General features: G+C 44.0%; 1 protein-coding gene across 1 annotated transcript; it reads right to left on the bottom strand.

Moving 5' to 3' along the window:
• Positions 1-18,044: 18,044 nt before the first annotated feature.
• Positions 18,045-21,755, bottom strand: LOC308260654 (F-box only protein 38-like; the record flags this gene model as incomplete). The annotated part of the gene is given in 8 exon segments (XM_080692102.1): positions 18,045-18,341; positions 18,345-18,347; positions 18,351-18,748; positions 18,751-18,822; positions 18,963-19,097; positions 19,323-19,872; positions 19,874-21,478; positions 21,480-21,755. Coding segments are annotated over 8 exon segments (3,336 nt in total).
• Positions 21,756-27,394: the final 5,639 nt, after the last annotated feature.

The raw sequence follows: 27,394 nt of genomic DNA, 5'->3' as shown, positions 1-27,394 counted from the left end.
TCATAGACATAGAAAAATCAGTTCTTAAAATCAGTTTGTTTGGAATGACAAAAACCCCAAAATAGCTAAAGTAGTTCTCAGCAATAAGAATTATGTACCAGACATTATAATATCTGACTTCAAACTATACTACAAAGCCATAATAATAAAAACAGCATGGTACTGGCACAAAAACAGACATATAGACCAAAGGAGCAAAATAGAAGACTCAGAAACAAATTTGCACACAGTCAATTGATTTTTGACCATGGAGCCAAAGATAGCCTGTTCAACAAATGGTACTGGCAAAACTGGTTAATCATATGCAAAAAAAAGAAAATAAACTCCACTTTCTCACCCTGTACAAGATTCAATTCAAGATGGATCAAACACTTGGAAATCAAACCAGAGACCTTTCAGCTCCTCAAAGAGGGCATAGGCTCAACACTTCAACACATAGGCACAGGTAAAAACTTTCTCAACAAGAACCCAAAGGCACAAGAAATTAAGAGGAGGGTCAATATGTGGGATTGCATTAAACTGGAGAGCTTCTGTAGAGCAAAGGAAACTATCAAGAACCTCAACAGAGAGCCGACGGAATGGGAGAAAAATTTTGCCAACTACTTCTCTGATAGAGAACTAATATCTAGAATATATAGAGAACTCAAGAAACTTACTTCTAAGAAAACAAATAACCCAATCAGAAATGAGCCAGTGAACTAGATACTTCACAAGAAGAAATTCAAATGGCCAATAAATGTATAAAAAATGTTCAACACCATTAGCAATCAGAGAGATGCAAATCAAAAATAACCTGAGATTTCACCTGACTCCAATTAGAATGGGAATTATTCAAAATACAAACAACAACAAATGCTGGCGAGGATATGGAGAAATGGGAACTCTAATACATTGTTGATGGGATTGCAAATTAGTGCAACCACTTTGGAAAACTGTATGGAGGATCCTCAGAAGAATGAGAACGAACCTACTGTGATCCGGCAATGCCACCTCTGGGTATCTACCCCAAAGAACGGAAACCTAACTACCAAACTCATACATGCGTGTCTATGTTCATAGCTGCACAATTCACCATGCCAAACTATGGAACCAGCCAAGATGTCCATCAACAGATGAATAATTATAAAACTATCAGATATGTATACAATGGACTTTTACTCGGCCATAAAGAAGAACAAAATTACAATCATTTGTGGAGAAATGAATGGAACTGGAGAACATTCCACTAAGTGAGACTAGTCAGTCACAAAAAGTAAATAATCAGATGCTCTCCCTAATATGCAGAAGCTAGGGAGAAATAAAAGGGTCACAGGAGGAACTCTAGACGAGGAAGGAGAAACCATACATGAGCAAATAACGTGACCTAAGTGAGGGGGATGGGGAGGGTGAAGAGGGAAATTCCCTAATGTACATGATGTACATCCATAAACAAATTAAAGTCAATCAGTAAGCCAAACAGACAAAGGAGGGAGGGGTAGGGAATGGGGTGGGAACTGAGGAAGGGCTAAATGAGTGATGTGTGCATGTATTCCTCTACCATCTTGTACTCTGTTAAGATGTATGACTACATTGCACCAATAAAAATTTAAAAAGAACAAAACCACTGAAAAAGAGATCAGAAAACAATTCCATGCACAATAACCTCAAAAACAATGAAATACATAGGAATATGTCTAACTAAGGACGTAAAAGAACTCTACAATGAGAATTATAAAACATTAAAGAAAGAAATTGAAGATCTTAGTTGGGTCAGCCGGCGTCACGCGTCCTGGGAGCCAAAGGCGCTCCTGGCCGTCGCGCTCCTCCGCGCAGCGCTGGGTCTGGGTGGGCTTGGAGCAGCAGAACCCGCTCTCCGTGGTGAAGCTGTGGGCCTCTGCTCTTGGAGGGGAGATAAAACACATTGCTACTAAGTACTTGGGCTCCCAAATCCTGCAAAAGACACGTACTGTTTTCTTTTATTAAAAAATATTGAAGAGGGAGGAAGATGGCGGCAGCTGCAGTTGTAGCTGCAGTGGCAACCACAATCACAGTGGTGATAGTTAGCAGCAGCCGAATAGGACATGCATCCTCCTGAGAAACCTGGACAATAGATTTTGATTTAATAGCTGATTGGGACAACACACAGAAACATTTCCAGCCATCACATTCTATCTGAAATATAGGAGAGAGAGTGGAAAATGGCAGAATTAGAGGCAAGACTGCAGTGCGGTGCCCGCCACTCCAAGAAAAGTGATTTTTGGAGGGATATCCCAGAAGAGATCAGAATATTTAACAACAACATACTCTAGGAGAGACCAAAAAGGCAAAGGCGAAGGTGGCAGCGGTGGCGGCCAGTCTTCAGGAAAGGCAGAGAGAGCCAACAAAATCCACCTTGAATGTTTGAAGAAATCTCTCCAAAAGTAGACTGTTCCTGCCCCACATGCTCAGGAACTCTGAACAAAATACTATGTAAGAAAAAGTTTTGCGGAGATGGATCAAAATGGCAGTAGTGGCGGTGGCCAGTATTCAGGAGAGGCAGACAGATCCAATCCAATCCACCTTGAATTTTGAAAATATCTCCCCAAAAGTAGACTGCTCTTGCTGCACATGTGCAGGAATTCTAGACAACACACTATGTAAGGAAAATGTCGAGGGCAAGTCGGAGGGAGCCCTGCCCATATTACTGGGTCAATTTGCTGCACCAGGTGTCCCGGGAGACCTCAGCTCATGGCTGCTGCGCTCCTCTGAGCTGCGCTGGGGGTCAGGGTGTTCTTGGAGCAGTGGATTTTGCTCTCCATGGTGAGGCTGTGAGCCTCTGCTTTCAGTGGGGAGATAAAATCCATTGCTGCTAGGTGCCGTGGCCCACTTTCCTTGATGTCTGCGTGTGCCCCCATGCATGATGCATGACTGCCACGGCATCTCAGGGAGAAGCCCCGAGGGAGCGTTGCCTCTGGCCAAAGTACTCCCCCACTTTTAGATATTCTTTCATAACTATTATTCTTTTGGTAATGACTCTTTTAACTTTCCACATGAATTCTTCCGGTGATGTAAGATCAGAACTGTGGGAGAAACTGAGTCCGTGGAAAATTTTCTAGTAATTTGTCTAAACCTCTAAACGCCCTTGGCTTTGCTCAAAGATGTAAATCTAGTCAGAATTCAGATACTGTGGAAGCATTCCTGCTACAGCAATTAACAAATGCAGACCTTCTTTGACCTTCATTCTAATCATTACAATAGAGCCAAGGGCTAGGAGGAATCTTGACCTTTGCACCTAATGATAGCACTGCCTGGAGACAGGGCGATACCACCTGGTTAAAATAGCTATGACAGAACAAAAGATATATAATAAAAACTTCATGTTGTTTTTTGGGCCCTGTCTACTAAAATATATTTTAAGTGTTTAATAGGGTGAAACGTTCAGACAGCAGATGGTATTGCAGACAAAATCCAGCAGACATTCATAGAAATCCTCTAAATCATCATAAATGTACACGGATTTCCCTGCACCAACTACATGTATGAAAGCTGGAATCTCCAACTTCATCCCCATTCAGCTCAAAGGAGGTTGCTAGATAGAGAAGGACATTGGACTAAGCCCTAGGAATAAGAGTTCCAAAAGGGTTAAAGAAAACTCTTAAAAACTGAATTCTTCAAGTGATTTTGGGTGTGACTTTTGTTCTTCTGGAATTTGCCCACTAAAAGCCTCTGCAGCTGCAAGGCCAAGGCAAGGCCAAAGGGGCTGACTTAAAACACAAGACCCACCTGCAGGGTCATGGAACTGATTTCAATCACAAAGACCTGTGATGTCACAGGCCTTACTTTTGTCTTGTTCGGGGTTGGTGATTTACATGTATATCTCACTATTGTATTTTGGGTGTTTGCACTTTTCTACTAGGGAATCACGGGAAATATAAAAAATCTTGTGTCTAGAATAAAGTGGTCAATCGCACAAGAGGCTTTGGTCCATGTCAATCAATTCAGATTTTTTCCCCTGAGAAGAATCTCCACATTAAGCGCTGTGAACAGGAACTTAAAGGAATTTATTTCATAAAAGGGAAAAAATCGCTGCAGATAAGTGGCTGCAGAACTACAACCAAACCTTTGTCCACCTTTCTGAGATAAATTGGTCCCGAATGGACTCAGTGGCCATATTCAGTGCTGGATTTATTATTCCTGACTGAGCCAGTCTGCCGCAGCTAGGGAATTGGGTTCTCAGCTCACAGAGTCCACGGGGATTGACAGACCTGGTTTTGGACACTTTATTCTCAAATTGGAAGAAAAATATGCTTTCTGGGCCTATCAAACACTCATGGGATATGGTCTGTGTTTTGTGTGTGGGAGGGTGTGAGGCAGAGATACCACAAAAAAGAACTGGGCCCCACCCCTTTCAGATATTGTAGGAACCGAAATTTAAATTTTTTCTTCATAAATAGCACAAATGGTGTGGCTTCTTCATCTGGAGGATGGCAAGCCCTGTGTCTTTATATCTCTGGCCAGGAATGGTGGCGCACACCTGTAATCCCAGTACTTCAGAGGTTGAGAAAGGAGGATCACAGGTTAATGGTCAGATGCAGCCTCTGTAACTAAGTGAGACTGTTTCAAATTAAAGAATAAAAAGTAGGGCTGGGGATGTAGCTCAGATGTAGAATGCCCCTGGGCTCAATTCTCTGTACCACAGAAAGAAAGAAAGAAAGAAAGAAAGAAAGAAAGAAAGAAAGAAAGAAAGAAAGAAAGAAAGAAAGAAAGAAAAACAGGCATGGTGTCTATCATGCAAAGATCCTGGCCTGTATTCTTAGAGTCCCCAAAGGCAGGGACCAAAAAAAATTCAGAAAAGCCTAACTTCCCAGACTTTACAGGCCTTGAAATGTGGGTTTTTCCTCCAGTCTGGCAATGGTGTTCAGAGTGTGGCTCCAGCCCTGGGAGCCTGGGGAAGACAGAGAATGAATGAAGGAGACATTTCCATTGACTTTATGTATATGTGAAATTACTAATGATGCCGGGCGTGGTGGCGCACGCTTGTAATCCCAGTATTCGGGAGGCTGAGACAGGAGGATCATCGTTCGTGGACAACCTCAGCTACTTAGTGAGGCCCTCCACAACTCAGTGAGACCCTGTTTCAAAATAAAGAATAAAAAATTGGACAGGGGGTGTAGTTCGGAGGTCAAATGCATCAGGGTTCCAACCCCAGACCCACACACACAAAAAAATACTAATGACAATCTTAACATCATATATGAGGAAGAAGAGGGTGTGTGTTGGAGGAAAGGGAGGCTCACCTAGTGCTGTGTGAGTTCTTCCGACTCTGAATCATTTACAGCGATTCAAACACAGCCTTCATGGTGCTGGCGGACCTGGTTTTTGGACTTTTTTTCTTCTATATGGAAAAAGGGAGGGGGGTGTTGGACTATATCCATCATACACAGGGCCTGAAGTGTGTCCACACAGAGGCAACTGATCCAGGGCCTCCCAACCCTCCAAAACCCAATAACTAGGAACCTCTGCTCCCAGACTTTGCAGCTCCTGAAATTTGAACTTTTCCCCAGGACTGGAATGGCCCACACCCTGAAGGATAGCAAGTACTCTGTCTTCAAATCTCCTCTGTTAAAACAGACCCCTGACATCCCACCTACACCCCATTGAGTGGGTGCGCCCTGCCACCTGCATTTTATTCGCTAAATAATTAAAGTAAAACACAGAGTTTTTTGCTCGCCGCTGGGTCAAGGCTGGTTGAGATCAAATTTAGCTGAATTTAGCAGGTTACATCACCCGAGGTAACCTGACCACAACGTCCACTGGGTCAGCAAAGGTGGGGTTTGGACCTTTGTTTCCCTCAAAAGTAAAAAAAAAAAAGAAAAACCTGGTTTCTGGTCATGCCTACACTGCACAAGGCCTGGCCTGTGTTTTGGGGGGTCCTCTGATTCAGAGTCTCCTAAAGACTCAAGAACTGGGCTACTCCACTTCCAGATAGTGTGGGCCTCTGTGTTTAAAATGTTCCTACTGACCAGAAAAGGCCTGCAGGGCGTGGCCCTGCCCCCTTGAGGATGGCGTGCTGTGAGTGGCACGCGGTTGTAATCCCCACTTGGGAGGCGGAGACAGGAGGATCGAGCAGGTTCGAAGCCAGCCGTGCTGGCTTAAGAGACCCTGTTTTCAAATAAAAAAGTATAAAAATAGGTCTGGGAGTGCAGTCTGGAAGTAGAAGGGTTTCCAGGAACCCCAGTACCACACAAAAAAAAAAAGGTTCTGGAAGTATAGCCCGGAGGTAGAAAGCCTCTGGGTTCCACCCCCAGTACCGCCAAAAAAAAAAAAAAAAAGAAAGATTTTCTCTGAAAAACAGACCCATGATATACTCTCTGAACTCATGGAGAAGGCAGGCCCCTCCAACAGCATCATATTGGGCTACATATTAAAAATAAAACATGGAGCCAGGCGTGGTGGTGCACCTTGTAATCCCAGAATCCGGGAGGCTGAGACGGGAGGATCACGGTTCACTGACAGCCTCAGCTACTTAGTGAGGCCCTCTGCAACTTGGTTAAACCCTGTTTCAAAATAAAGAATAAAAAACAGGGCAGGGAGTGTAGCTTGGAGGTCAAATGCCTCTGGGTTCCATCCCCAGACCTGCAAAACAAAACAAAACAAATACCAGAAAACAAAAATAAAACGGGTGCCAGGCATGGTGGCTCATGCTTGTAATCCCAGTACTTGGGAGGCTGAGACAAGAGGACTGTGGGTTCATGGCCAGCCTCAACTACATAGTGAGGCACTCTACAAGTAGTGAGACTCTGTTTCAAAACAAATAAAAAATAGGGCTAGGGATATAGCTCAGAGTTAGAATGGGTTCAATTACCAGTACTGCAAAACAAAACAAAACAAAACAAAAAACAAAACAAAAAAAAAACACACAGAGAAATCTTTGTCCCGCCTCTGGGTCCAGACGTTGGGCCTTTTGAATTTGTTAGAATCCACAGGATCCACTGTGACCTGACCACAGTATCTCCGGGGTGGCTAACCTGTTTTTTGGACTTTTTCTTAATTAAAACTCAAATGAAAAAGCTGGGTTCTGGCTTCAACTACCACTCACGGGGACTGGTCTGCATTTTTGGAGGCCCCTGAGGCAAGGACACCACTGAAATTCAAGAACTGGACTCTTCCCCTCCCAGACACTGTGGATAACAAAATTTGAAATTTTTTTCTCTGGACCCTCCTGCAATCCATTGGTGGTGGTGGGGACTCTGTCAACTGCATTATATTTAAAATGAAACACATATACCTTTGCCCCACCTCCAGGTTAAGGTTGCCTGGCATCTTTAATTTACTGGGTCTACCTCCTCCATGGTGACACAATAGCAGAGTCCACAAGGTTAACAGAACCTGTTTCCCCTGGTTTTGGGGTCCTTTCTTTCCCTCAAATTAAAATTGTCATTGGCCCCACCAGACTGTGTTCTTGGGGTGCTTTGAGGCAGTCACCCCACAAAAAGTGAGAATTGAACAATTCCCTCCCCAGATATGGCAGCCCGCGAATCTTGAATTTTTTCCTCCGGACTGGATATGATATAAATGATGTGGTTCGGAACTCTGGAGGATGGGTGAGCTCCAAGTCTTTAAATTTCCTTGTTAAAAGAGATCCCTGTGGGGTGTGGTGGCACATGCTTGTAATCCCAGCATTTGGGAGGCTGAGACAGAAGAATCACGGTTCACGGACAGCCTCAGCTACTTAGTGAGGGACTTTGCAACTCGGTGAGACCTGTTTCAAAAATAAAGAATAGCCGGGCATAGTAGCGCATGCTTGTAATCCCCGTGCTTGGGAGGCTGAGACAGGAGGATCACATAGGTTCGAAGCCAGCCTCAGCTACGCCAGCCTCAGCTACTAAGTGAGGCTCTTAGCAACTTAGTGAGATGCTGTTTCCAAATAAAATATAAAAAAAATAGGTCTGGGAGTATAGCCCGGAGGTAGAAAGCCTCTGGGTTCCATTCCCATTCCCACCAAAATAAATAAATAAATAATAAATAAATAAATAAATAAATAAATAAATAAAACTAAGACTGGGAGTGTAACTTGGAGGTACAGTGCCCCTGGTATCTATCCTCAGTATCAAAAATAAAAGAAAAGAAGAAGAGATCCTGATATCCTTCAAGCTTCACAGCGAGGGCTCAGGCCCTTCCAACTTCATTATCTTGGCCTAACTAATTACAAAGGAAACAGAAATAATCTTACACGTCATCCTTGTCAGGGTGGGCCGGGTCACATTACCCATCATGACCCGACCACAGCAACCATGGGGCTGCTGGACCTGGTTTTGGACAATTATTCTAAAAAAAAAAAAGTAAACAAGGTATTGGGCCATGCTGGCCACACACAACGACTTGCCTGTATTTTTATGGTTCCCTGAGGCAAGAAACCCCAAAATATCAAGAAAAGGGCCTCCAATCCCAGACATAACAGGCTCAAAATACGAAATTTCCACCAAGTCTGGCCATGGTCCTGCCCCCTGGAGGACTGTGAGCACTGTGTATTTAAATATCCTCTAAACAGACCACAGAGCTTCCTCCTGCACCCAAGGAAGGGGGGGGCCCTGACAATGGTGTCATATTTGCCCAAATAATTACATTTTAAATACAGGGTTTTGTCCTCCCTCAGGTCAAGGTGAGCTACCATTTTGAGTTTTCTTGAGGTCCACATTGACCACGGGCACCCACAACAGCATCCAAGGAACAGGCAGAACACATTTTGGATTATTTTTCTCAAAAAGGAAGAAAAATGCAGGTATCAACCCCACCCACAGGGCCTGACTTTTGTTTTCACGCCCCCCTAAGGATCCCAGAACACTTGAGATCTGGGCCCCTCCCCTCCCAGGCACTACAGGCCCTGAAATTTTATTTTTTCCTCCAGCCAGCTGTGGTACAAATGGTGTGACCCTGTGTCCTGGAAAACTGCTGGCCCTGTGTCGCTACATCTCTATTAAAAATAGAACCTCAAGCCCTTTGTTGGGGAGCACGCCTGTAGTCCCAGTACTTGGGAGGCTGAGACAGGAGGATCGCAGGTTCAAGGCCAACCTCAGAAATTTAACGAGAACCTGATTCCAAATAAAAAATAAAAAGGGTTAGGGGTGTAGTTCAGAGGTAGAACACCCCTGGATTCAATCACCAGCACCAAAAAAAAAAAAAAAAAAAAAAAGACAAAACAAGGAACCTCCTTGATTTCTTTTAAGTACCCCACTGAGGGCCCTTGCCTACTGCGTTATATTTGCTTAAATAATATAAAATAAAATAACCCACATAAAACTTTGTCCTGACTTTGTGTCAAAGTGGGCAAACATGCTGGGCATGGTGGCACATGCTTGTAATCCCAGTATTTGGGAGGCTGAGACTGGAGGATCGCGGTTCACAGACAGCCTCAGCTACTTAGTGAGGCCCTCTACAACTCAGTGAGACCCAGTTTCAAAATAAAGAAGAAAAAATAGGGGCGGGGGGTGTAGCTCGGAAGTCGAATCTCCCTGGGTTCCATCTCCAGACCTGCAAAAAAAAAAAAAAAAAAAAAAAAAAAAAGTGGGCAAACATTTTGAATGTCCTTGAATTCATTTCGCCCAAAGTGACCCAACCACAGCATCCACAGGCCAGGAAACTTGCTTTCTGCCCCCTTCCCTTTTCCAAATAAAACAAACAACAATATAAAAAGAAAAATAGTGGTAGGTTCTGCCCACCACACACAGGACCTGGCAGGTGTTTGTGGGGCGGGGGGAGGACATGCTGAGAAATGGGCCCATCCCAACCCAAACGAAGCTGCACCAACATTAGGGCCCTGAAACTTGGTGAATGACCAGCTCTGTGTCTTTAAATCTTTTCTGTGGCAGACAGACCAGCGATGTACCTCCTGCAATCCAGTGAGGTCAGGAGCTGCCTACTTCATTGACTTGCCTAAATAATAAAAATAAAACATGTGAGGCTTTACCCTGCCACTGGGACAAGGCAGGCCATGATTTTGAATTTTCTTGTGTTCACATCACCCATGGCAACCCAACCACTGGTCCACGGGGCCAGCTGAGCTGGTTTTTAGTCTTTTTTTCTTAAAAAGGAAACAAATATGGCTATTGGGCCCCACCCACTATTCACTATTCTGGCTTTTTGTTGTTGTTGTTGTTCTTTTGATCCAGGAACTGTCCCACTACTCTGGTACCAATTTCCATTTCAGGCAGTTGTCCAGAACTATGAGCAAATAAACCTTCTTTCCTCTGAGTCACGTAGTCAGTTGTTTTCTATTACAGCAGTGAGGCTATTGCCTGAAATGGAAATTGGTACCAGAGTAGTGGGGTTACTGCTGTATTTAAGTCTGACCATGTGCTTTTTGAGTCTTTAGAACTGGTTTATGAGAAAAAGTTGGAAGGGTCAGAGTGCTGATAGAAAGGTAGATGGTAGAGACAGTACTCAGGAGATTTTAGAGAGCAAAGAAGATTTCACAAGAAAACAGAGTAGAGCAAGGCGTGGTGGTGCACGCTTGTAATGCCAGCATTCGGGAGGCTGAGATCAGAGGACTGCGGTTTGCGGACAGCCTCAGCTACTTAGTGAGGCCCTCCGCAACTCAGTGACACCCTGTTTCAAAATAAAGAATCAAAAATAGGGTAAGGGTTTTAGCTCAGAGGTCAAATGCCCCTGGGTTCCATCCCCACACCTAAAAAAAAAAAAAAAAAAAAAAAAAGAGAGAGAGAGAGAAAAAAAAAAAGGAAAGAAAACAGAAACAGAGTATAGGCCAGGCCACATGTGTTACATTCTATTTAAGAACATAATGAGCATTTTTGCCCTTGTCCTGAAACATTGTGTGAGGTCAATAGAAAGACGATGGCAGTGGACCTAGCAGTGGCCATGATGGGGGAAGGCCCAGTGGTGGCCATGATGAAGTCAGGCCCAGTGGCTGTGACTGAAAAGGACCCAGTGGCAGTGATTAAAGAAAGCAGAGCAAGTTTTCCTGCTGGTGATTCATTTGAGTGCTAACATAATGCTGGCTTTGCTGGAAAAATGGTGTCACGGAGCTTCAAAAAGGACAATTTGTGAAGCCGTGAGGGCAAGGCCAAGGTTGTGAGAAAAATCCCTGAGATTTAGAAATTCTGGAAATATGAAAGGACTGTGAGGGAAAGCTGCAAGCCACGGAGACAGGCTAGAAGAGTGAATTTGCCATGATTTGTAACTAACCAGGCCACGGGGAGGGGCTGCCAAGGCGCCTTGGAGATCACATCTCACCACTGAGGTCCTGGACGCAGTAATGGAGCTGCAGGATTAAGTGCTTGCCCTGCTCGATTTTTTTTTTTTTTTTTGGTGGTACTAGGGTTCCTGGAAGCCCTTCTACCTCCGGGCTACACTCCCAGACCTATTCTATACTATTTACTTAGAAACAGGGTCTCTTAAGCCAGCGAGGCTGGCTTCTGGCTTTGAACCAGCGCGATCCTCCTGTCTCCGCCTCCCAAGCGCTGGGATTACAAGCGTGCGCCACCACGCCCAGCTGCCCTGCTAGATTTTGATACTATATTTGGTCTCATTACTTCTTCCTATGCCCTATTTCTCCTTTCTGAATGCAAATGTTTATTCTGTGTCATTGTGCATTGGATGTATGTAACTTGCTTTGTATGTTTATAGTGGCTCACAGCCAAGAGTTTACTTTGAGTCTCAGAGGAGACTTTGGACCGTGTGTGTGTGTGTGTGTGTGTGTGTGTGTGTGTGTGTGTGTGTATTACTGGGGATTGAACCCAGGGGCATTCTACCTCCAAGCTACATACCCATCCCTATTTTATTTTGAAGCAGTGTCTCACTGAGTTGCTGAGGGCCTCACTAAATTGCTGAGGCTGTCCTTAAACCTGCAATTCTTGTGTCTCAGGCTCTGAAGTACTGGGATTAAAGGCGTGGGCCACCCTGGGCTGACTTTGGACTTTTGACTATTGTTGCAATTGTTAAGACTATGGAAACTCATAGAGAGGAACTAAAAGCACTTTGCACTGTGAGGTAACCATGAAGTCTAAGGGCATCGTGAGCAAAGTGCAATGGTTTGGATTTAAAATGTCCCCTTTTGCTGGGCGTGGTGGTGCACGCTTGTAATCCCTGTGCTTGGGAGGCTGAGACAGGAGGATCGCGCAGGTTCGAAGCCAGCATCAGCTACTTAGTGAGGCTCTCAGCAACCTAGTGAGACCCTGTTTCCAAATAAAATATAAAATGGGTTTTGGAGTATAGCCCGGAGGTAGAAAGCCTCTGGGTTCCACCCTCAGTACCACCAAAATAAATAAATAAATAAATAAATAAATAAATAAATAAATAAATAAAAATGTCCCCCTAGCCCTCATGGAAACCAGGAAGCCATTTTGGAGGTGGGGCTCCGTTGCCAAGGAGGAGTGCTTGGGGTGTGGTTTTGGGGATGATGTAGTTTCTCCTCCCTTGCTCTTTCTCTGGTTTCAGGCCTCTGTGATGTGAGAGCAGAATCTTGTTCTTTCCCTCTCTCTACTTTCCGTGGCCATATCCTGAGCTCTGTATACCTGGCCTGACATGAACTGAAACTCAAATGCAGTCTGCCTTGACCCAGAAGCCAGGACTAGTTTTATGTGTCTCATTTTTCATATTCCTTCAAGTACAATGCATTTGGCAAAATCCACTCCCTCAGGGGGTTGTGGGAGGGACCTCATGGGCTTGTTATTAACAGAACATATTTAAAAACAAAGGGTTCGCCGGGCGTGGTGGCGCACGCTTGTAATCCCAGCATTCGGGAGGCTGAGACCTGGAGGATCGTGGTTCGTGGACAGCCTCAGCCCTATGGACACTGTAGTTGGGTCGCCATGGGTGATGTGAGCCTGAGAAAATTCAAAATTCAAAATGCCAGCAAGTAAGTCTTGACCCAGAGGTGGAACAAATATTTGTGTGTTTTATTATTTTAATTAAAAAAATTATTTTGCAATACCAGGAATGGAACCCAGGAGCATTGTACCTCCAAGCTACACCCCCAGCCCTATTTTTTAGTCTCTTTTTTATTTTTGAAACAGGGTCTTCATGAGTTGCAAAGGGCCTTGCTTAGTAGCTGAGGCTGCCTGCGAACTATGATCCTCCAGTCTCTGCCTCCCAAATGCTGGTATTACAAGTGTGCACCACCATGCCCAGCCTATGTGTTTTATTTTTTGTTATTTAGGCAGTTATCATGCAGTTGGCAGGACTCTCTTCTTCTATGGTGTGCAAGGAGGGATGATGGGTGTGTGGGGTTTTTTTGTTTTTGTTTTTGCAGTACTTAAGATGGAACCCAAGGGTCATTCTACCTCCAAACTACATCCCCAGCCCTAGTTTTTATTTTGAAACAGGGTCTTACTAAGTTGCAGAGGGCCTCACTAAGTAGCTGAGGTTGGCCTCAAACTGTGATCCTCCTGTCTCAGCCTCCCAAGTACTAGGCTTATAAGCATGTATCACCACACCCGGCTTGTTGTGTGTGTTTTTAAAAAGTCAGATTTAGCCGGGCGTGGTGGCGCACGCTTGTAATCCCTGCGACTGGGAGGCTGAGACAGGAGGATCGCGCAGGTTCGAAGCCAGCCTCAGCTGCTTAGTGAGGCTCTCAGTAACTTAGTGAGACAGACCCTGTTTCCAAAAAAATATTAAAAAATAGGTCTGGGAGTATAGCCCGGAGGTAGAAAGCCTCTGGGTTCCACCCCCAGTACCACCAAAAAAATAAAAATAAAAATAAGATTTAAAGACAAGTGGTAGGGCTGCACAGTGCATGCCCTTTATGGCCAGGAGTAAAATTCAAAATTTTAAGCCAACAATATCTTAGAAGAGAGGGGCTTACTTTTCCAATATTTGGGGGCCTGTATCTTTTGGATCCCCCAAAAGATACAGGCCCAGCCCCACGTATAGGGGGCATGTCTTGAAACCCATCCATTTTTTCCTTTTGAGACAAAAAGATCTAAAAACTAGGGCTGTGGATGCTTTAGTCAAGTCAGATCACCATTGATGATGTAGACTCAAGAACATTCAAATGAAACCCATCTTGATTTCAAAGCAGGGCCAACATTTAGCCCAGGGGCTTCTATCCCTTAGCTCTATTTTATTTTTTAAATTTAAAAACAAGCCAGGCGTGGTGTCACATGCTTGTAATCCCAGCATTTGAGAGGCTGAGACAGGAGGATCGTGGTTCGAGGACAGCCTCAGCTACTTGGTGAGGCCCTTTACAACTCAGTGAGACCTTGCTTCAAAATAAAAAATAGAGCTGTGGGTGTAGCTCAGAGGTAGAATGCTTCTGGGTTCCATTCCCAGTACCGCAAGAAAAAAGAAAAGAAAAGAAAAGAAAAGAGAAGAATAAGAAAAATAAGAAATTTAAAAACAGCAAGTTGCTGAGGCTGGCTGCAAACCTGTTATTCTCTTGTCTCAGCCTCCCAAGTACTGGGATTATAGGTGTATGCCACCATGCCTGGCTTGTGTATTTAACTTTTAATAATTTAATTAAATATAATGCAGATGGTTTAGTCTGCCCCTTCTGTTGGGAATAGCAGGTATGTCCGGAATTCAGTGACCAGAGGAAATCATACAAGGGTTCTGCCATCCTCCCGGGGGCGGGGCCACAGTGTGTCATTTCCAGTCCAGAGGAAATATTTATTTTCGGCCAGCAACTATTTAGAGGTGAGGGATCCTCTTGGGCAAGGATTTTGGGGGCTACCTTTCTCAGGGGACCCAAAAGAAACAGGCCAGGCCCTATGCAAGATGGCCCTGTTGGTTGATTTTTGTTTCCTTTTGAGAAAAACGTTCGTTAAACTAGGCTGCAGGCCTGTTGCCTTTGTGGTCAGGTTACCATGGGTGATGTGGACTGGAGAAAATTCAAAACACAGGCCCACCTTGACTCGGAAGCGGGACAAAGTTTATGTGTTTTATTTTCAATCATTTATACAAATTGAATGCAACTGGCCGTGTGCACCCCTTCTGTGAAGTGCAGTAGAAAAGAAGCTAGGGGTCTTTTTTTTTTTTTTTTTTTTTGCAGTACTGGGGATGGAACACACAGGCATTTTACCTCTGAGCTACACCCCCAGTCCGATTTTTTTATTCTTTATTTTGAAACAGGGTTTCACTGAGTTGGAAAGGGCCTCATTAGGTAGCTGAGGCTGTCCTCAAACCATGATCCTGTCTCAGTCTCCCAAATGCTGGGATTACAAGTGTGCACCACCACACCCGGCTGTCGGGGGTCTTTTTCACAAGAGTATTTCAAGACCTCTGTTTGCCATCCTCACGGGGGTGATCTGGTCTGGAGGAAAATTTCAAATTTCTGGGACTACATGTCTGGGAAGGGAGAGGCCCAGTTCTTGAGGTTTTTTTTGGTGGGACATCCCTATCTTGAGGGAACCCCAAATGCAGGGCAGTCCCTGTGTGTGTGGTGAATGGGGATCAGTACCCATGTTGTTTACTTTCTGAGCAAAAAAGTCCAAAAGCCACGTCTGCCAAACTTGGAGACACTGTGGTGTGGTCATCATGAGTGATGTGGGCGCAGGAATATTCACAGGAATACTGGCCTTGACTTGGATGCAGGGACAAGATCTATGTTTTTTTGTTTTTTGTTATTTTTGTTTTGGTGGTACTGGGGTTTCCGGAAACCCTTCTACCTCCTGGCTACACTCCCAGACCTATTTTTATACTTTTTTATTTGGAAACAGGGTCTCTTAAGCCAGTGCGCACACAGCTGGCTTCAAACCTGCGCGATCCTCCTGTCTCTGCCTCGCTAGTGCGGGGATTACAAGCGTGTGCCACCATGCCTGGCCCTGGAGGGACTATTTTTAACAGAGGAGATTTTTTTTTTTTTTTTTTTTTTTTTTAGTGGTACTGGGGGTGGAACCCAGGGGCTTTCTACCTCTGGGCTATACTCCCAGACCTATTTTTTTTAATATTTTATTTGGAAACAGGGTCTCACCAAGTTGCTGAGAGCCTCACTAAGTAGCTGAGGCTGGCTTCAATCCTGTGCGATCCTCCTGTCTCGCCTCCCAAGCACGGGGATTACAAGCATGCACCACCATGCCCGGCTAACAGAGAAGATTTGACAATCTGGGGCTCACAGTCCTCCAAGGAGTAGGGCTGCACTGTGCCTGGTGTTTCCAGTCTAGAGAAAAAATTCAAATTTTGGGACCTGCAATGTCTGGGTTAGGAGAGGCATACTTCTCAAATATCTTGGGACATCCTGTCTCAGGGTACCCTGAGATGCAGGCCAGGCCTCCTGCATGGTGGGTAGGACTTGAAACTCATTTTTTTTTTTTTTTCCTTTAAGATAAAAAGGTCCAAAAATCAGATCTATTGGCTATGTGGATGTTGTGGTCTGGTTACCATAGATGTTATAGACTTGGGAAAATTCAAAACACTGGCCCACACTGCCCCGGAGGCAAAGACATGAGTGTTTTATTATTTATTCAAATATAATGCAGTTGGCAGGGCCTGCCCCTTCTGTGAAGTACAGAATCTAAGTGGGGCTTCTGTTTTTAAGAGGATATTTAAAGACATGGGGCTTGCCATCCTCCAGGGGGCAGGGCTGCACCGTGTGTGTCCTTTCCTTCAGAGGAAAAGTTTAAACTTCAGGACTCACAGGTCTGAGAGGGTAAGTGCCGAGTTCTCAAGTTTCCAGGAACCCCTGTCTCAGGGGATCCCAAAACACAGGCCGGAACACTGGCATGGTGAGTGGAGCCCGTTACTCTTTTTTTTTTTTTTCTTTTTGAGAAAAAAAATGTCTAAAAAGTATGTCCGGGTCAGGCATGGTGGTGCACACTTGTAATCCCAGCATTTGGGAGGCTGAGACAGGAGGATCATGATTTGCGGGCAGCCTCAGCTACTTAGTGAGGCCCTTTACAACTCAGTGAGAGCCTGTTTCAAAATAAAGAATAAAAAAAGTAGAATGCCACTGGGCGTGGTGGCGCACACTTGTAATCTCCATGCTTGGGAGGCGGAGACAAGAGGATCTTGCTGGTTCGAAGCCAGCCACGCTGGCTTAAGAGACCCTGTTTCCAAAAAAATATATAAAATAGGTCTGGGAGTGTGGCCTGGAGGCACAAGGGTTTCCAGGAACCCCAGTACCACCAAAAAAAAAAAAAAAAAAAAAAAAAAAAAAGAAAGAAAAGAAAAGAAAAGAAAGAAAAAAGTAAAAGAAAGAAAGAAAGAATAGTATGTCCACTGGCCTTGTGGAATTCATGGTAAGCGGGAACCGAAACCCACTTTTCAGCTGGGCGTGGTGGCGCACACTTGTAATCCCCGCACTTGGGAGGCAGAGACAGGAGGATCGTGCATGTTCGAAGCCAGCCGTGTGCTGGCTTAGGAGACCCTGTTTCTAAATTAAATAAAAATATAAAATAGGTCTGGGAGTGTATCCTGGAGGTAGAAGGGCTTCCAGGAACCCCAGTACCACCAAAAAAAAAAAAAAAAAAAAAAAAAGAAAGAAAGAAAGAAAGAAACCCACTTTTCTTTTTTTCCTTTTGAATAAAAGAGGTCTGCAGGTCTACTGTGGGTAAAGTGGACTTGAGAAAATTGAAAACACTAGCCACATTAATTCAAAAGTGATATCAAAGATGTATATGTTTAATTATTTATTCAAATATAATGTAGTAGGCTGGGCCTGCCCCTTCCCGGAGGTTTAGGAGGTACTTCTGAAGTCTGTTTTTTTTTTTTTTTCTTCTCTTGAACAGATTTACTCAAACAACTTTGCTCGAAAAGAAAAAGGCACAGATTTAAGGGGGTGATAGTGATTATTAAGAATATAGTAAATGAGGGCTCAGTCAAAAAATGGTAGTTCAGGAAAAAATGTTCAGGAAAAATGAACAAAATGTACTCTCAGATTATCTACCTTCATTAAAGTGAATTTTTAAATTAAATTGTATAAACATATGATATAAAGCTGGTACTTTAGGAAGCATTTTTGTATTTCCTCTATGTACAAATCTTTGGATACAGTTTCAAGGTTCCTTATATATTTCCTATATACCAAACTGAGCCAGGGCCTCCCAATTCCATTCCCCAAATCCCTGCGAAACATTCTGGCAGCTGGATGGCCCAGCTGCTTTCTGCCAGAATAGCTGAAGAGGAGGAGGGACCCATCAAATGTAGTCATCTTCAACTGGCTCTCCACTGACATCGCAATAGTAGATGAAAATTGCCACAACTCGCTGAAACACACCCTTCTTCATCTGACGCAGCTCTGAGATTTCTTCTCCTATTGTTTCCATACAGAGATCTGCAGACAACTGTCCTTTCCTTCGAGGAGCATAGATAGTACTTTCTTCATCATCTTCAAAATGGTATCGGGCAAAGCTGTTGGGCTCTGCTGCCCAGAGTGACCTCAGCCAAGGGAAGTCAGAAATCATGGAATATGGAGCTCCATCCACAACACCCTCTCATGTTTAGATTTCTCTGCCCCATGGATACTTGGGATACTTCTTTAAGTCTTCTTCAGTTCGAGTAGCTTCAGGGAAGAATTTATACTTAATGAGTTCTTGATTGACGTTTGCTATAGTGTCCATCCAGTTGCGAATGCGCACCTTGTTCTGCACATTTGGAGGGTTACTGAACTCATGGATGATACAGATGTGATAGGGATAGGGACCACTAAACAGCTTCTGCTCCAACGTTAGTGTGTCCACCTGCTGCATCAGGCGTAGGTATATGATGCGATTTCTCTCAGGAGGCATCCTTAGTATCTGGTCTAGTACCTGATCCATATTCAGTTTCTTGCATTGTGCATAGTCAGATTGGTTTACGATTGGTGCATGTTCTACTTTTAAATGTTTTAATACTCTACACTGGTAGCATAGATGAACACCATTTTGGGACAGTCTTTCAGCACTAGATCTGTGATTCCACAATTGGTCATAGTGACTCCAGAAAGATTTTTGGATTTTAGGCTTGGCGTGGTGGCGCACGCCTATAATCCTAGCGCTTGGGAGGCTGAGACAGGAGGATCGAGGCCAGTGAAGACCTTCAGCAACTTAGTGAGACCCTTTTAAAAAAAAGAAAATTAAAAAAAAGATTTTTGGATTTTAATACAAGAACCTGCACATGGTCATCCTCGATCACAGGATCACTGGTACTAGTGGATTTATCTGCCGTCCTCTTCCGTTTCATGTCATGATGTGGCTTTGTTTTGGCAACCTCTGACTCAGGTACCAGCAGTACATGGGATAGTCTGCTCCTGGCCCTGGTTAGGGGCCTCCGAGGGTAGTCTTCATTAGACTGCACGTCACAGCTCTCAGGCTGGGAGCTCTCCCTCCTGTCCTCACCTGAAGCCCCAGAGTCACTCACATTAGTCCTCTCATCATGTGCTGGGCCTGAAGACCCCCCTTGTGGCAGAGCCCTAAAGGAAAAGGCGGATCTCGTACCATCCGGGCCATTCACAACACAGGCTCGGCTGGTTGAAGGACGTTCCTCATCAGAACACCTGCTAGTTCTCCTTTGGGATTCCAGGGGCCTGTGATAGCAGCATCTGGGGCAGACAGAACTCTCTGCATCTCCCTCCTCCACGGCCTCAGAGTCTTCTGACCCAGCGGGGAAGTAGACACACTGCCTGGACACATCCACTTCTGTAGGGCTAGGCTCGGAAGAGCCGCTGCGGTTCACCGTCCTTACAAAGTCAGGGCTTTGAGAAGCAGTGCTGTGTGAGCTGGAGTTTCCCACTGTGCTGGCGGTGGTGCTGCTGCAGCTGGGATAAACATCCTTGTTTTTTTTTTTCTTTTCAGGAATATCCCTAGCTGCTTTCATATTGGCTTTGATCTGCTCACTGATGACCTGAAAGCCTTTCTCACAGCTGCTCTCCTCCAGGGGAAACTGCTTCGACTGGCCCATGTGATGGGAGTTGTACCTCTTTCGAAGTGGAGTCTTGCCTTTTCCTCTTACTGATGATTCCCTGGAATGCACCAACTCTCCGGTTTTTTTCTTCACGTTCAGAGTAACGCCAAGAACTACTCTTAGGAATCCAGACTTCTTGGAGTTCTAGACTGTCTTCCTCATCGTCGCTCTCGGAATCATGCACAGCAATTGGGGTTGGTTTCACCACACGCTGGAGACCACTGGGTCCTGCTTGTTCCTCATCAACATCCACCGGAAGCACTGCCTGACTGTGAGCTGGCGTATCATTGCCACTCTCAGACACCACCTCTCTCTCTTCTTGCACCATGTCTTCCATCTCATTCAGTGCGTCGGCTGCAAACTGTTGCTCTCCTACCTGCAGGTCTGGCCAGAAGTCATCGTCTTCATCTGAGTCGTCCGGGTGGTGGTGGTTGTTGTCGTGGATGTTGGCATTGTTATTTTGGGCGTTATTATGATCATTGTTGAAGTTCTGATTGCTCACAAGGGCTGAGGAAACCCCAATTCCTGTGCCTGCACTCAGGCCAACTCGAGCACAGCCCTTGGGTGGTTCATGAAACATCTGGTCCAGTGAAATAAACTCCAGGCTGGGCAACAATTCAATAAACTGACTGAATGAGTCCAGCTTCAAAGCATGGCACCGCACAAGGTTGATATCAACCGATCGAGTCCATCTTGAATGGTCTGAGATCCAATTGAATGGGTTATGTAGATGAGGGCAATTGTAAATTGCCAGATATTTGATAAAGGAAAAAACTTCATTGACTGCCTTCATCCCTATATCGGTGACAATCCCAGGATTTTCTACCACATCAGCCAAACCATACTTCACCAAATCTGCATTAGCCATTCTGCTCTGCAGCAAAAACTCATCTACATATCCCAGATGAAGGGTTTCCAACTGAGGAAACTCCAATTCTGCCATCTTAAGTGCAGAAAAAACACCATCTTTGGTTAGAGAAGGCTGAATCCAAACTTCATGGAACCGATGGGCAGCAGTAATGATGAGGTAACCGATCTCTACTTTCAAAGCAGTTTTGCAAGCTCCCAAAACAATAGTGTGCAAATTTCTAAAACCACCTGATCTCCGACTGTCTTCAACTGTGTGTTGGGTAAGACCTCCAAGGAAAGGAACTCGAACCATTTCTAAGTGTTCCAAGTTTTGGGCAGAGGCTAAGCCTGTTACTAAAGGGACATATTTCAAGGAATTTGTGGGTCCTGCACAGTTCCTCATGACAAAAGTTCTTAAGCTGATGCAAAGGAAGTCTTTAAATGGCTGCGGTTTAGTGAGTCTTACCCACTTCATATAAAGGTGCCTTAGCATTGGGATACAAGGAATTACAGGAACATTCACCCCAATTAAATGTAAAGTTTGAATTTTAGCTCCTATAGGAAATTTCAGTTTATTTTCAGGAGGAATTGGAAATGCTCCATTACGAATGTGAAATTTCCCCAATATATGAACACGTGGCATATATGTCCAAATGGATTCTACCAATCCCAAATGAGATGTTTCCACACCCACCAAGTTTGGGCAAGCCTGTAAAGCTTCTAGGACTCCTGGAATGCTAAAAGCCTCATGGCCCCTTACTCTTTGCCTTTCAAGGTATCGAGGATGAAGGCCATAGAGCTGTTCAACATCTGGCATCTTCTTCAAGAGTGTTAGAAAACTTGGAATCTGTGAAGCCACTTGGCATGTATTCCCACCACCGCCCTACACAGAGATCCACGACCCTTACAACTCTCAGATATAGGGTCACTGCTGCCTTTAGCTTCCGGGAGAGACATTCCATACACATGATATCCTGCAGAGGGAGGTACCTAAAAATATGGCAAAGTACTCCGTGCGAAAGTTGATTCATATAGTCCTTTGTTTCATCTGGTAGCATTTCCTCTGGGATTTCACTGTTCATGAGACATGTTTTAACACTTTTCTTTCGTGGCCCCATTGCTGAACTGCTTCCAGTATCAAAGAACAAATCTCTCTTCCTACTTATGAGTTCAAAGCACCCCGGAATCCTGGAGCTCGTGAGGTCGGGAGCGTGCTGCTGGGGGAGGGGCGACGTCAGAAGTTGACCAGTGCAAACCTGCCATTGCGGCGCGGACCCGAGGCCCGGAGAGGCCCTGCCTGCGGCAATCTTCGGCGCGGTGACCTGCGAACAAGGCCTAGCAGGCAAGGGACTACACCTTCCACTCGGCTCTCCGGGAACTCCAGGCCCCAACGGGGCCAGGGTCCGAGCGCCCAGCCCCGCCTTGCTGAAGTCTGTTTTTAACAGAGGACATTTAAAAACCTGGGGCCGGTCAGCCTCCAAAAGCCATGTGCAGCTAGGACTGTGCGGTGTATGCCTTTCTGGCCCAGAGGCAAAATTCAGGTTTTGGGATCTTCAATGTTTTGGGAAATTAGATGTTTAGTTTTTAAAAATCTGGGTGATTTCCAGCCTCAGAGCGGTTGGTGGGGTCTGACATCTATTGTTTTCTTTTTGAGATTGAAAAGGTCCAAAAGAGAGACTGTGCTGGGGTCACCATGGGTGATATGAACTAAAAAAGCCTCAAAACACAGGTTTGTCTTGACTTGGAGGTGGGGCTAAAATTTTAATGTTTTATTTTTAGTTATTTAGACAAATAAAATGTAGTTGGCAGGGCTTGTCACCTGGGCAGGGTATGAGAGGGATGTTGGGAGTCTGTTTTTAAGAGAGAAAATGTACAGACATGAGTCTTACTATCCTCCAGTTCAGAAAAAAAATATGACTCAAATTTCTGAGACCATAATGTCTGAGATGGCAGAACAAAGCCTGGTAATTCTACTTACTTTTCCTTTTTGAGAAAAGTAGGTTCAAAAACCCAGTCTGCCTGCTTGCAACCGCGGCAGCTAACAGATGGACTGTTTCAAAGCTGACATTTCCTCCCCCCTTTGTCCTCCACCTCTTTCTTCACCCCTGTTAACAAATAACATTTTCTTACCCATTCACTGGTGGACGGGGGCCTGGTGCTTGTGAATCCCAGTAAGAACTGACTCAAGGAAGACTTGGACATGGACTATGTCCCTTCTAATAACAACTGACACAACCCTGGCCTGCAGATCTAAAAAAGAACGGACTCAAAGACTTAAACATGAATTATATCCCTTTTGTTAAAACACCAGCATGGCCCCAAAGAGCTAACTCTTAAAAGTAACTTGACATTTGGGAGGCTGAGAGAGGAGGACCATGGTTCACAGGCAGCCTCAGCTACTTAGTGAGGCCCTTTGCAATTCAGTGAGACCTTGTTACAAAATAAAGAATTAAAAAATAGGGCTGGAAGCCGGGCGTGGTGGCACACACTTGTAATCCCAGCAGTTGGGAGGCTGAGATAAGAGAATCTGGGTTTGTGGCCAGCCTCAGCTACTTAGTGAGGCCCTTTACAACTCAGTGAGGCCCTGTTTCAAAATGAAGAATAAAAAATAGGGCTGGGAGCCGGGTGTGGTGGCGCACACTTGTAATCCCCGCGCTTGGGAGGCTGAGACAGGAGGCTCGCACAGGTTCGAAGCCAGCCTCAGCTACTTAGTGAGGCTTTCAGCAACTTAGTGAGACCCTGTTTCCAAATAAAATATTAAAAATGTCTGGGAGTATAGCCCGGAGGTAGAAAGCCTCTGGGTTCCACCCCCAGCACCACACACACACACACACACACACACACACACACACACACACACAAATAGGGCTGGGGATGTAGCTCGGAGGTAGAATGCCCTGGGTTCCATCCCCAGTACTGCAAATAAATAAATAAATAAATAAATAAATAAATAAATAAGGCTGGGGGGGGTGTACCTCAGAGGTGGAATGTCCCTGAGTTTAAGCCCCAGTACTGCAAATAAATAAATTAATAATAATAAAGCAATTTGATTCCTTTTTTTCAGGGAGAATCCAGGGCTTGTTCCTGGATGCTGAAGTTCACTGGTTTCTCTGATTTGTTAGCAAACCAATACATTTCTGTTTCTTTCTTTCCAAAGGATTGTCCAGTTTATTTAATCCAGCAAATTGTGACAGGTACCAGGATTCAGAAACATTCTCGTACCGTGGACACTGTGGTCAGGTCACCATGGGTGATGTGAACCTTGTAAAATTTTAAAAAGATTATCCTCCTTGACCCAAAAGTAGGGGAAAGATTTATATGTTTTATTTTGAATTCTTTAGGCAGATAAAATGCAATTATCAGGTTCTGCTCCCTTGGTGGTGTGCAGGAAGTACTTCCAGGTTTGTTTTTTTTTAAACATTTTTGCAGTACTGGGGAACCCCTGGGATTCCTATTTTTATTATTTATTTTGAAACAGGGTCTTACTGATTTGCAAAGGGCCTCACTAAGTAGCTGAGGCTGTCCACGAACCACGATCCCCCGTCTCAGTCTCCCAAATGCTGGGATTACAAGTGTGCGCCACCACGCCTGGCCAGGGTTTAAGAGATTTAAACACATGGGGCTCACCCTCCTCTAGGGGGCGGGGTCACACCATGTGTGACTTTTGCGGTTCAGAGTAAAAAATTGAAATTTCAGGGTGCGCAGTGTCTTGGGGGGATGGTCCTAGTTCTTAGGTTTGGGTGGATTCTTGCCACAAAAGACACCCAAAAAGGAAGACCATGGGGCCCAATATCCATTTTGTTTCCTTTTTGAGAAAAGAAAAAGTACCCCAAACCATGCCCACCAGCACCATGGACAGCGCAGTTGGGTCATGGTAAATGATCATTGACTTGTGAAAATTCAAAATACTGGCCTGCCTTGGCCTAGAAGCAGGGCCAAGATCCATGTGTATTTATTTGTCTATCTATTTATTTATTTGTGGTCCTGGGGCATTCTAACTCTAATCTATGTCCATATCTCTATTTTATTTTTATTTTGAAACTGTGTCTTGATAGATTGCAGTGATTCTCACTATGATGTGTCACAAGTGTCCTCAAATTTAATTATTTTTGCAAATATAATATGCCTTGGGATCCTCCTGTCTCAGCCTCACAAATAACTGGGATTTCCGGCGTGCACCACCATACCCCCTCTTTTGGATCTGTTCTTAACAGAGGAGATTTAAAAACACAGGGTTTGCTAACCTTCAGGAGGTGATGTTATACCATGTGGGCAATTTCTGGTCTGGAGAAAAATTCAAATTTTGGGCCCACAAAATTCAAAATTTTTTTTCCATAACAGCTGGGAAGTGACAGACCCAGTCTTGAGTCTTTGAGTGGTCCCTGCTTCAGAGGACCCCCAAAATGCAGGTCATGCTCTGTGTGTGGTTGAGGTAGCTGAATATCCTTTTTTTTTTTTTCTTTTGGAGAAAAAAGAACAATAAACCATCTCTCCAAAATCCGTGGATGCTGTGTTTGGGTCACTGTGGATGATGTGGACACAAGAAAATTCAAAACAATGTCCTGCCTTGACCCATAGATGGGGTCAATTTTTACATTTAATTATTTATGTGAGTATAATGCAATTGGCAAGACCTGCCCACTCACTAAGATGTGGGAGGGTCATAGGGGAGGATCTGTTTTTAACAGAAATTTAAAGACTCACAATCTTCCAGGCGGTAGGGCCACACCTTACTTGACATTTATAGTCAGGAGGAAAAATTGAAATTTTTAGACCCACATTGTCTTGTAGGAGAGGGCCCTGTCTTGATAATATTTTGGGAGTTCCCTGCTTCCCTGTGTGTAGTGGTCATACCTGAAATCCATGTATTTTCTTTTGTGAAAAAAATATCTAAAGCCAGTTCTGTTGGACTCCTGGACCCTATTGTCAGGTCACCATGGGTGAATGAACTCAAAAAATTAAAAATGATGACTCACCTTGACCCAGAGGTAAGATATGTGCTTTATTTTTATTACTTAGGCAAACAGAGTTCTGTTGGCAGGGCTGGCTCCCTGGGTCCTGTGTGAGAGGTATCTGGAGTGTGTTCAACAGAGATTACAGACTCAGGATGCACTCTCCTCCACATGGTGGTGCTACTTATGGTCAAGAGAAAAAATTCACATTTGGGGGCCTAAAATATGTGGAAAGGAATGCACAGTTCTTGAATACTGGGGGAGTCCCTGCCTCAGGACACCCAAAATACATACCAAGCCCCTAGCACTTTTGTGGAGTTTGATACTTGTTTTAATTCTTTTTTTTCTTTTGATGCTAGGAATTGAATCCAGGATCATTTTACCTCTGAGCTACACCCTCAAAGGTAAAATTTTATTTTGTATTTTGAAACAAGGTCTTGCTAAGTTGCTAAGAGCATTCCTAAATTTCTGAGGGTGGCTTTGAACCTGTGATCCTCCTAGAGGAGCTTCCCAAGTTCTGAGATTATAAGTGTGCTCCACCACACCCAGCTAATGTTTTTTCTTTCTTTTCTTTTCTTAAATGAAAGTCCTCCCCCCCCCCAAAAAAAAGGGCTATTTGCCTGTGGACCCTACAGTCGGGTCATTGTGGCTGGCATGGATTCAAGTAAATTCACAATGCTAAGCACACCTTGACCTGAATGCAGAGCAAACATGTGTTTTATTTTTAGTTATTTAGGTGAACATAATTTTAAAAGGGATTGAATCTGTAGATTGCTTTTGGTTCCATATTTTGTAGAATGGCCATTTTGATTACATTTTTTTTGGTCTGTTCAAGAGCATGGGAGCTCTTGCCCATTCTAAGATCTTCAATTTCTTTTTATGGTATTTTAAAATTTTCATTATTGAGGTCTTACTTCCTTGGTTAAATTTACTCCTAAATATTTTATCTTTTGTGAGGTTATTGTTAATGAATTTTTCTGCATTTATTTTCAGTGGATTCATGATTTGTGTATGGAGTGCTGGTGATTTTCATAAGGTGATTTTGTATCCAGCTACTTTGCTGAAGCTGCTTATCACCTCTAGAGGTTTTCGGGTTGAGTATTTTGGATCTTTTAAGTCAAAGATCATGTCATCAGTGAATAAAGATAATTTCAGTTTTCCTTTCCTTATTTGTATTCCTTAATTGCCTTCTGTCTTCTTGCTGTGCTGGAGTTTCAAGTACTATGTTGACTAGGATTGGTGACAGTGGGAATTCTTTTTTGTTCCTGATCTTATTTTTCCCTATTCATTATGATGCTGGCTTTGGGTTTATGATGTTTAGTCTTTATAATGTTGAGATAGGTACCTTCTATCCCTAATTTCTTCAGCATTTTTTTTATCATCAAAAGGTGTTGGATTTTGTCAAATGATTTTTCTGCATGTCTTGAGATAATCATGTGGATTTTGTCCTTAGCTCTATGGTGGATTACATTGTTTGGTTTGGTATGTTGAACCAGTCTTGTATCCCTAGAATAAAACCAACTTGATCATGGTGTACTATTTTCTTGATGTAGTTTTGATTGTGAATTGCTAGTATTTTATTAAAAATTTTTGCATTTATGGTCATCAATGATATTCATCTGTAGTTTTCTTTTCTCATGTGTCTTTATTCAGTTTTTGGATTAAGGTGATGCTGGCTTTATGGAATTAGTTTGGTAGTATTCCTTCTTTTTCTCTCTCACAGAATAATTTGGGAAGCATTGGGCATAATTTTTCTATAAGGGTCTTATAGAATTTAGCTGGGAATCTATCTGGACCTGGGATTT

This window comes from Muscardinus avellanarius, assembly GCF_963383645.1.
Source record: "Muscardinus avellanarius genome assembly, chromosome: 3".
Taxonomy (NCBI): domain Eukaryota; kingdom Metazoa; phylum Chordata; class Mammalia; order Rodentia; family Gliridae; genus Muscardinus; species Muscardinus avellanarius.
Note: the sequence above shows the minus strand (reverse complement) of the source record. Positions and strands in the feature narration are given on the sequence as shown.